General features: G+C 34.4%; 1 protein-coding gene across 1 annotated transcript in view; it reads left to right on the top strand.

The window, feature by feature from the left end:
• Positions 1–12,020, top strand: part of LOC125651956 (autophagy-related protein 2 homolog B-like) — a 107,416-nt gene that overhangs the window by 21,530 nt on the left and 73,866 nt on the right. The window contains exons 10-11 of the mRNA XM_056164563.1: positions 183–224; positions 1,420–1,687. Coding sequence (XP_056020538.1) covers positions 183–224; positions 1,420–1,687 — 310 coding nt within the window. The remainder of the gene's footprint in view (positions 1–182; positions 225–1,419; positions 1,688–12,020) is intronic.

Below are 12,020 nucleotides of genomic sequence, written 5' to 3'. Positions count from 1 at the left end.
TTCCAAAACCTTATTGGACATATGAGCTCATATTTCCTAAATCTTTCATCAGAAATTGATCATAATTGATCAGAAATATTCCTTGGGACAGGGACTTTTGGACTAAGGCCATTTTGGAAAGGTCAAATATATATATATTTGACCTTTTGATATGAGTATTAGCAATATACATCTTTTTGTAGCTGTGAGATCTGGATTAAAGAAGGATGCAAGAACAGGTAGAGGTATGTATGATGGAATCTGTTAGTATCAAATGATTGAAAAGTGGAAGGATATTTCAAATCTAAAGAATGTTGTACATTTTAATGATTTTAAAACTTTTTATTGTATTTTATCATGTTCATTGGTGTTGTGTTTTTCTTTGATGTTTATGAGTTGACACATCATATACAGTGCTGATATATGTTATCACACATGTGATACTGTATTCATGAATATTAATGAGATCCACCTCCTTCATGTCATTGCGTGGATAGATCCTCAGTACCCTTGCTTGTCTTAAGAGGCAACTAAAGACTGAAGCAAAAATTGGCTCATCAATTTGCACTAGACAACACCAAATCCTTGGAAAATTCAAGCCAGTGACATGACTGACAACTCAACCATGTATGGGATATATTGTGTATTATTATACCTCAGTATGAGAATTCTATACAACGCGTAATCTGATTGGTCTAGACAGTCACGTGCCAGGGAAGACAAAACTTCATATCTCCCTCTCAAACATCATATCTCCCTATCATATTTCCCCTTGGGCAGCTTCGTGCATTTTCATAAATTTAACGTCAAAGTAGACGAAGTGTATTATGATGTCACAATAAGTCCGAGTCATTCTACTTTCATAGTTTGTAAGGCACAAAATATGCGGGTCTCTGATACACAGTTTTTAAATTGACTGCATGATTTTGGTTGATATAAAAACATGCAAGTAAATCAGCATTCAAGGAGAATGGAAATACAAAAACTGGTTATCATATCACTGTGTTTCGCTGTTTGTACTTTCTATATATACGTTGACGGCACGATGTTACTGTTAGGGCGATCTTAGCTACATACATGTACGATGTATAGATGAGTAAACTCCAACCTCAATTACAATTTTGTGGTCTTGCTTTGTTTCGGTATAATAAACAATTTATTGCATGATAGTGAGGGAGATATGAAGATTTATTCACCCAAGAAAAATCATATCCCGAGAGGAATATGATTTTTCTTGGGTGAATAAATCTTCATATCTCCCTCACTATCATGCAATAAATGTATAATATTTGACACTTGGGGGCTATGCACCCTCATGAAAAATGGTTACATGATATATCACATACATGGTTTCGTGTCATCATGTGACTAATTAATTCAAAATCTGTTTAAATCTTACAATTATGGTTTCTGAACTTGTCTTATATTTTTTTCTTGAAGATTCTTTACAGCGTTTCTTTGACGATCCTATGGCAGAGTTGTGCCGGTATCATTTGAGAGCAGTTTTCTTTTCTGTCACTCTCTTGCTTGAAAATCCTGCCCAGAAAGTGGACCTGTCAGCTAGTGCCAGAGAGCAAGACAAGAGCCAAATGAAGTCGATCGCAGCACAGTACTTTCAGAAAATGCACATGTTTAGTGCTGCAGGTGGAAAAGAGGTCGGGGAACTACGTGCTGTCTTCTCAGAGGCCCTGCCTCATGACCATTTAAGGTTTGTTGACCTTTCAGATCTTGACTAGTATAAGATCTTGACTAGTATATTTATTAATTCTTAGAGACTTGTCTTCATGGTTTTATTGATGTTTGACAGTCACACCTGTTCGATTGACAGTGGCCAGATAGCTTAGTTTGTAGAGCACCTAACTAGAGATTCAGGAGCCCCAGGTTCAAATCCAATGTGGTCCATTGCATTTTCTCCCTTCCTGTTACATTTGGTGCTGTGGACCAGCCTTTAGAACTGACAGGGGAGAATGCCTGCCAGGGAATAAAAATCAAGAAGTGAAAACATTTAAGGAGAAAGGAATGTGATGGTCAGATGGGTTTGATCGCTGGTGGCAATATACGAGGGATGTTTGAAAAGTTCTGAATATTGATGTGTTATTGAAAATGTAACGTCTTAAACTCAAATCCTTCAAAATACTCACCATTGACTTGAATACACTTTCTGAGTCTTTTTATTCATCTGGAAAATGCTGATCTGTATGCCTCTTTAGGTATACCCTTCATACACTCAAAAGCGGCACTTCCCACAGCACGATGAAGTCGATCGCTGAGGTATATCTTGCTTCTTTAGCAATTACAGTTTTCACAGCAACGATGTCTTCTCGTATGCGCTGAGACAATGGACAACCAGAATGAGGATCATCTGCAAGCAACTCTCTGCCTGATTTAAAATGTGTCCATGTTAATGCTGATGCATATGAGAATGCTTGCTCTCCGTAAACTTTGTTCAAATCAACTTTAATGTCAGTTGGCGTAAACTCTAATAATGCACGAACTTTGCAATAAGCTCTTTACTAAGTTAAAATGTCATTCTCTTTTTCACTCATTTTTTACATCAGTCAACCAATATGGCTTGAATATGACATACATATATTACATCAAATTTGTCGGAAAATATTTTTGTGATGTTACAATTAAAGTCCATTTACCTGACATTTACATACATGTAAAAAACATTCTATTTTGATTCAGCATTGTACTTTTAATAAGGATATTCAGAACATTTCAAATGCCCCTCATATCTCAATTGGTAGAGAACCTAGCTAGATATTCAGGAGGCCTGGGTTCAAATCTTGGTCTGGTCCATTGCATTTTCTCCCTCCCTGTTACTGAATATGCTTATGGTTTCAGATCTTGGTCTGGTCCATTGCATTTTCTCTCTCCTTGTTACTGATGTTTAAAGAAAATGTTGGAGAAGAAGGGACTCTTAGACCCATATTCAGTCCCCAGTTGTTTTTAAAAAAACTCAAAAAATGAATTGAAAGATGCTATTTTCACATTTTCTACTGCAAGTAGTCAGAGTTCATAAGTAGTCAGAGTTCATAAGTAGTCAAGAGTTCATAAGTAGTCATTAAGTAGTCAGTAGTCATGCAGAGTTCATATGTGCAGCTCTGAAATACATGCAATGTAATTTATTGCTAGATAGCTTTTCAAAAATCAAGTAATGGTAGACAAAGCTCCAGAAATGTAAATCATGAAATGTACCCATGATTTTGAATACCAGTATTTTACAAAATATATATCTGATCTCATAGTGCTCCATGTTTGCTGAGAAAAAAAAGAGTTACTTGCCATTTATGTATTAAATCAGTGGGAATTTAAGACTTGTTGTTCAAACAGAACACATACCTTTTTGCATATTCACATGTAAAACATACTGAAAATAGAAATGTGCAACTTATTTTCTATCAGAAGATAGTTGACAATATATCCTTGTATATTAAACATGAAGGAAAATACAGAGTTATCAGCCCTTTGTAAATGGATTCAAAATAATTTCTCTCTCTGTAGAGATGTACAAATTTCAAACCAAAAGTATTTTATGCTTTTCAAACCTTCCTTAACCAAATTTTATATTTTTATTGCGATTGGTTTTCGTCCGTCGTCGTCCGTTGTGAGTCATGCGTTAACAATTAAACATTTTTAACTTCTTCTTAATAATTACCAGTAGAATTCTTTTCAAATTTGGTATGAAGCATCATTGGGACAAGGGGGACATAAATTGTAAATTTCGGAACTCCAAGCACCCCTGGGGCCTTAGGGGTGGGGCAAAAACTGCCCAAAAACGACAACTTTTCAAAAATCTTCTTCTCAATGACCACACACATGTAAGAAAAACTAAATGCACAGTGATATAGATCAGGAAGACCTCAACCAAAATTGTAAATTTCATGACTCCCGGGGTAGGGGTTCTGACCCCAGGGCAGGGCCAAACTTGTTATATAGTTGTTTAACGTGTAAAACACTTAAATAACATTTTCTTTAGTGCTTTTGATACTAAATTGAAACTAAATGGATAGAGCAGTTAGTCTTTTACCAAAATTGTAAATTTGATTTTCTCCAGAGTAAGGGTTTTGACCCCAGGGTGGGGCCAAACTTGGTATATATAGTATTTATGTGTAAGTTTGCTGATACTGTATAAAATCTAAGTGCATACTTAGAAATAGCAGAAAAGGATGTACAAAAAATGGTGAATTTCATAACCCAGGGTTATGACTTTAGGATGAGTCCAAATTAGTCATATGACTGGCATCATGAGAAAAGGGCCCTTACGGTCAAAATTTCACAATTTTAGTTTTTCCTAGAATTTTATTATGTATCATTTTCTGTTCACAAAAATACCAAATTTATGCTGATATCACGTTATTTAACGTTTTAATGACAATTTTTGGGACACATCTGTAAAAATATTAGAAACGTCAAAGTAAAAAAATTGTAACATCATACATCAAATATTATGCTGATTATATTGCGTGTCCATGAAATGAATTCCAATTACTGTCATGTATTCATTTCAAACACAAATATTTCATCTTCTATTGTGGGGAAAAAGAAACATTATATAGAAATGGTAATATTTTAATTTCCAACGACCTGAACACCGGTGAATTCGCACGGAAAGACGTAGCATCAATTTTACCATTCCAGATTAAGGTCACATTTACGCAATCATTCTACTTATGTGTTTAGAACTCACTTTAAACACAAATATGCATAAATGAATGAATAAATTTAAGGTTAAATAGTAAATGAATAAATATAGTTCAGTGACATTACTTGTCGGCGATCATTCATTCCTCAGGCAGAGCGAGACAGGCGCGGATCTAAAAAAAATTTCAAAGGGGGTGAAGAGGAAATGCAGGGGCGGATCCAGGAATTGCTGTTACGAGGGCGCCACTTTATGAGGCAGGGGGTTTGGGGGCCGCCTTGAGGCCCCCAGTGGGTCCAGGGTGGGGGGCCCAGGGGCGAAGCCCCCGAAAGCTCCTGGATTTTACAGATTTTATAGGGCTTAAAATATGTCTCCTATTTAAGTCATTTTTACTATTTTCTATCATTCTTAATCAGGTGAAATTAGTAAATTTTATGACGCAAATTTTAAGGGTTTTTGGAAAAAATTAAGTTCTCCCAATGAAGTAATTCAAGAAAGCAAAAAGATTTTGTCATTCATTTCTCCGGGAGTGGAAGAAATTATTGCTTCTTTTATCGTTTAGTACATTTGTCTAAACAAGATATCATGATTTACCTTAAATTTGAAAATTTTAGGGGGGGGGGGGGGCGGCGGCGGCTGCGCTCCCCTTAAATCCGCCACTGAAATGAGAGTTGCTATAACGTACGTTAATATAATTAAACGACAACTTAACAGGGATGCTATCAATTTGTATTTCTTAATTCAAATTTGGATTAATGTTATTGTATAATTATCAGACGTAGATCTGTCACTCTTGATTTTAAAACGAATCCTGTTTTAAAATGCATTCCGATTTACTCCCAGTAATTTGGTTTTTTTTTTAAATAAAATGAAATATTACAGATACAAACTATATAAAAATAAATAACTCTATAGTCATTCTCTCCTCCCCCTCTCTCTCTTTAATTTAGTGAATCCAAAGGGGGGGGGGGGGGTGCAATCCCCGTAACCCCCAGACCCGCCACTGCGAGACACGGTACATCTTTGACTGAGTCTTTTACAAACGATCTTGCCTGATGGTACATGTATTTTTGTCTTATGAATTTGATTCATGATAATATAAGTTCATTTTGTATTTAATCAGATATATGGGTCATTATAAAAAAAGGTGAATGTCATGAAGCGTCACTTTTTCAAAAATTAAATATTTACAACCACGATGAATTTATCATATCCAGAATTCAGCATATCATGTTATCAGTTTGCTAAAATACGCCAACAGTACACCAAATAGATTTTCATTAAAATATGATTTTTCAACCATCTGAAAGGAAAATTGTCTTTGGTGTAACACAGAAGAAATATTTGTAATTTTCATTAATATTTATTGTTCATGAATTTTCATATGTTTTTCGTAATTTCAAATATAAAACAGAAATTCAATAGTGCTTATTTTTCTTATATTTCAACGTGAAGTGTGTAAATGAGAAATTTGCACCTGTCTTATGACCTTATATTGCACACAGAAAAAAAACATTCCCAATTTTTTCATCAATGTTTTTGGGAAACTTGTGTATGTCACATAATAAACAAACCTGACATGAAAAAAATTGAAATTCCTGAATATCTTTTAAAAAACTCAATAAAAATGGGATGTTACACAAGGGACAAATTTGTTAGTCCAAAGACAGAAATGTTACACGCAGGACAACTTTCATCGAAAGAAAGAAATGTATGATTTTAAAAAAGAAACAAGTGTATATTTTGACAGTTATAACTTATGTATGCATACACTGAACAGTAGTCATTATCAAACTGCATAATTTTGCCCCAAAGTTCAGCCAATATGCACAATTCAATTTCCATATGTTTCACCAAAGACAATTACGTTACACCATAGACTTTATTCTGCCATGAGAATATAAATTTTAAGGTTTTCATTCATTTGGACAATTTGAAAGCATCTCAATGCATTGAAAATGACAAAATGAACATTATTGCATAAGCATTACACAAGTAACAGGCATTCTCTGTAGGTGCTGGCGTAAAATTCATGTTTGTTATACAAAAGACGCATAGTGTTTTACCATGGACACTGTTCTATTTATGAGGTATAATTTAGCATTTCATTGGACACTAGTTGAAAACATTATTACATTATCTTTCCTGTACCCGTGAAAGTAATTGAAGTGCAAAATTATTTATCTTGTAAATATATTTTCAAATGCCAATTAAATTGATTTGGAGGAGATAATGAAATATTGTTTTACTGCAGATTAATTCACAAGAAAGTCACAGGTAACTTTTAATATGTTTAATACAAACTGAAATGATATTTATCATTGATTATGAACTGAATTTAAGAACAATAACAAACGCAAACTTGTAAATGTTATTTCAAGATACCAAAGCATGTATTGGTCACTGAAAGCGGTTCAAGATCATTTTCCAAATGTTTGGATCCACATAGAATTTTCTGCCTATTTTCAATGGCTCAAGGATAACCGTGATTACATCATCCATGTCGTACAAACATCTGGGCCAATAGAAGTGGCATTTGTCCAGTTTGCCAATACGATGCATGCACCTCACGCGGACATCTTGTTCATCTATATTAACAACGAAACTTGGATATGGCTTGCCATTGTACTGAATGATCACATACTTGTTTAAAACATCTTTTGGCTCTTCAAAATCAAAGATGTTCTCTACTTGATTTATATCGGGATCATTTGAAAAGTTGATATTTGTTTCTTTGCTTGTTTGCTCATTTCCTTTGGCGTTGTCATCTTTCATCATTTCATCTGATACGTCTTCATTGGTCTCTACATCTTTCTTTCTTTTCTTTTTTCCGGGTTTCATTGTTCGTCCCTTTGGTTACATCATCCATGTGTTCATCTTCACTTGCTTCATTTTCCGTTTTCTTCTCCTGCATCTCTTTTGCTTCATGCCAATAACTTTCTCCATCATCATCGTCATCATCAATAAACACAACTTCATTTTCAGTTTCTGTTTTAACTAACATGTCTTTTGCTAGTTTTCTTTTCCGCATTAATCGCCATCGTTGTATCTTAATGTCTAGCACTTATTGATTTTCTGTTTCCCCATGTGGTTTCTGGGCTACTTCAATTGGCAAATCTGGTACAAAGTGGTTAGGTATCCAATTCCTTTCAGCCATATCAAAACGGGTATTTGTCCACATGATGCAAGAAGTCTTTGTGTCTTGTTGTTCTCGAGGTAAAATAAGTCTATTGAGATCTTTTCTAACACATTGATTTCCATGCTGAGGATAAATAGAGTATATAGGTCTTTCTATTACACTTGCTAATGCAAAAAGTTGCCATATTCCCATATATGTTGCTTTTTTCGTTATCGTCAGAGTCTCCTTCTCATAGATTGACTTGATTTCAGATTGATCTAACCTATTTTTTTCAGCAGGAACATATTCCTCTGAATACATTGCATATGACTTTGCAAGATTGACCTTTGAATGGCAAGACAGTCCCCTTTGCAGAAATTCCTGATTGAGATATAAATCTGAGTTAAGGACAAGTTCTACTATTATCCTTACTCTAATTTCAGTGGCATGATTTTGATTGCCAAATGCAATTACACTTCCTGCATAAGGCAGACATAAGGCAGACAATTGCCATCAGCTTTTACACATACAGGGTATAGTACATCACCAGGCACATCAGATGGGAACAATGTCAAGGCAGTCTCGTCAATTGGTAAACCTGCATTCATTATTGATGCTCGGAAATTTCCTATCTTGTAACTTTGGATGCTGTCATTTATGGCTTCACACTTTTCCTTCAGATTTGCAAATGATTTACAAATGCCAATATCTTTCTTTTCCTGACCACCTGATTCATTCCCATATTGTTCTAGTTTCTCATCTTTTCTTTCCTGTGGTTCTAGTTTCTCATCTTTTCTTTCCTGTGTCTCTTCTCTCTCTAAATCTCTGCTGTCTTTCTTTGTTTGACATACATTTACCTTTCATGATGCAATCATGTACCTGAAATAAAGATTAGTGTATGAATTTCTGTTGATAACAGACAACCTAAGGATGCATGACAGTATTTTGACTATTTGGTATTCTCATTCTATTTTGCTATCAAACATTGGCCTTTCGAGTCTAAATTTGATTTCAATGTTGATCTGTTGTTTGATCTGTAGCTTTCCTAAAGCTTATCCATACAATGCTCCATGGATTTTATTTGTAATTCATTTCAAATTCTTTTCAATGAATAGGATTTGTATCTATGAATTAAAAATGTCTTTTGTGTAACATCAATAGTCCTTGGAGAAACTTTTTTTAACGTTTCATTTTTTCAGGGAAAATTTAGTTAAACAATAAATCTGATTTTAAACATTTGTGTTGACGAAATTGAATTGAAATGAAAAGAAATAACAATACTGACAATTCTTTTTTTTCAATTACATATATAGTAGTACATTTTTCAATGAAATGTCCTTGGTGTTCAATTCATGTGTCTTTGGTGTAACAAACTATTGCATGAATGAGTAAGAATCTGGTGCTACAGCACACACATGCCTTGATTTCACAATACAGTCTAAAGTAGTAATTTTATTACAGGATGACATATTTCAATTTAGCCATTTCATCACAGCTTTCCCCTAAAATAAACTATATGAAAATGTTTTCCTTGGGATAACAAATATGGTCCATGGTGTAACATTTTTTCTTGTTACACCAATGACTGTTACACCAAGGACGGATATGTGAATTAACCTTTCCCTGCTAAACAATAACTTCTCCCTCTAAATAAAAAAGCATGTCATCTGCTACAGAGACTCATTGAAATATTCTGTTCTTATTCCAGAGTTATCAAAACTTTCCTTTTCCTCATAATTCCTGTTAACCCATGGACAATATAAAATGTTACACATTAACTTGTACTTACCTTAACATCACAAAATTCAGCAACTTCAATTTTTAGAAACTTTGTCGTCTGCCATCATTTACTACTGCATGATGGGAAAAGGGAGGCGTCAATTACCATTCAAAATACTAAGAAAGAGAACTCTTACACCACAACTTTTTGTTTTGTTACCCCAAGGACATTAAAACAGATAACAGGCTTACTTATTATCACTGAATAATACTGATCATAAAAAAAAAATTTGTTTTGTTTCTGAAAGTAATTTTAATTACTATTCAACCCTTTGACCATATAATTATTTAAAAATTGTTTTTTACTTCTTAAAATGCAGTTTAAAGCCAAGTATTCTACTTGGTAACAGCCATATATGTATACCAAATCAAAACTATAAACTATCTAAATTTTTAAAAATCTTTTGATATCAACTGAAAATAATATGATAGGTACGCTAATATGTATCCAAATGTAGCGCAATAGTGAAACATGGCAAAATGTGAGTAAGGCAATTTTTAGTGCCCTGTAACAACAAAATACCACCATTTTTGAAAATGACCCATATAGTTATCTCACCTTTAGCTAAAACCCGCGGTAGTCTCCTGTTAAATATATCAACAGCTCTGTTTCGACACAATGTAATTAGCTTTTCGTCATACACCGGAAAGAAAGTGAAAATTTCGAAATAGCACACTTTGAAATACCCGACAGATTACAAAAATTTGTGTATTCCAGTTCCACTACAGCAACGTTTTGTGAGCGATGACTACGCGCGTGCATTTCACTTTACACTGTTCTTACCAGGTTTGAAAGAAAACCACAATCTAATTAAAATCAGACTTCTTAGATCCGCGCCGTATACGCTGTGTATTGTAGCGATATTGTGAGCGTATTGTAGGATCTGATTTTAATTAGATTGAAGAAAACCATTGTTTATCGCAAATGTAAACTATATTTTAACCAAATAAAGCATTAAAACTACTGTCGTTGAGAGATACCAATAAATGTACGAGAATCCAGTATCTGCTAGATTTTTTATGTGGTCAGGCAGATGAAATCTTTATATGGTCCGACCAAAATGCACCAACAAAAGTAAGGCATAACGTAGCGATTTCTATTCTGATCTAAGAAAATAAAAGAATCAGACTTGATACAAAAGAGCGCTATCCAACACAAAATGTGTTTATCAATTAATTACAGAGAAAGTATATACATGTATTATTTAACCTGCAGAACTATCGCGAATGGATATGACATCTGTATGATGTACCATGAATAAAACAGTGTTAGGGCGATGGGACGGCATTTGAACCACCAACGCCGATCTTATAGTCTTCATGAATAGGGTAGTGATTTTACTATTTTTTACCGCCCCTTCCATAAATGCCCCGAAAAGGTGAATTTTTCTTGGTGTTGTGAACTAGAGGGTCCCTCTTATCTAGAATTTTGGGGAGAAATTCAAGGTTTAATGAACCCGAGACAGTTGTTTTGAGCAAGAGGCATCGGAGGGCGCGCACGTATACGTGCTATTATTCTCTCTAGTGAGGTTTACACATTCATAGTAAACTGCGTGTCGAGATGCAGAAATATTTCAATATTTAGAACTTCATACCCATGGAATTATATCTTAAATTGAAAACAAAAATGCATTCCGTTATTTTGCAATAGATCGTTTGTAATACTTAGAAACCGTTTTCCCAAAGTTAAAAATAAAATCATGTGAATAAAAAAAATCAAACTGAAATACTGCAGTCACATATGATGTGGTAATTTGAATGTTTTTTGAAGCGCGTGAAGTTTTTACTTTTGTATATGACTGTACCTTGAGAAATTTCGTTTCTCCTCCTTTGAGACAGTGACCAACACGCGGCATCGAGTAAAATTTACATTTTAGACAAACATTAGATCTGAGACGGGCGATTTTAATGTAAGGAAAACATAAATTGTTGACAGCCCCACCTTACTATTTGTTGTTTTGTTTGCATCATAATTTGCACTAAAGATATAGATGCAATGTTTCACAATATGGCAGCGTAACCACCGGACATGTAGTAATAAAATGAAATACATGTAGCGGTTGTGTATGAATATTCGCTGTTCACGCGTCGCATTTATTCAGTTTGTGTGCGTGAAATAGTAAAAGTTTACATAGACATGCATGTACCGGGGCATCCGCAAGTATTTGACATTGGGGAGGCGAAATGGATCGAAAACTAGCATGTTTTGGCTTAAATTCAGAATCCCACCTGAATCTTGATATAATTCTTTTCCTATTTTGTCAATATCTTCAGGACACCATAGCAACTGTAAAAAGAGATCATTTAAATAAATATTCTTTTTAAAATTTGTAGAACTTTACCAATAAACATGAATTTAGCTACAGTTCCGCCTCTAACATGAATTATGACAGATCTACCATTGCTCCCTCACAGACAGAATTGTATCTTGTGAAAAATCATATCATTTTCGAGGATGCTGGCAAAAGAATTGCATGAGATTTGGGCTGTATATTT

Source organism: Ostrea edulis, chromosome 5, assembly GCF_947568905.1.
Source record: "Ostrea edulis chromosome 5, xbOstEdul1.1, whole genome shotgun sequence".
NCBI classification, from domain to species: Eukaryota; Metazoa; Mollusca; class Bivalvia; order Ostreida; family Ostreidae; genus Ostrea; species Ostrea edulis.
Note: the sequence above shows the minus strand (reverse complement) of the source record. Positions and strands in the feature narration are given on the sequence as shown.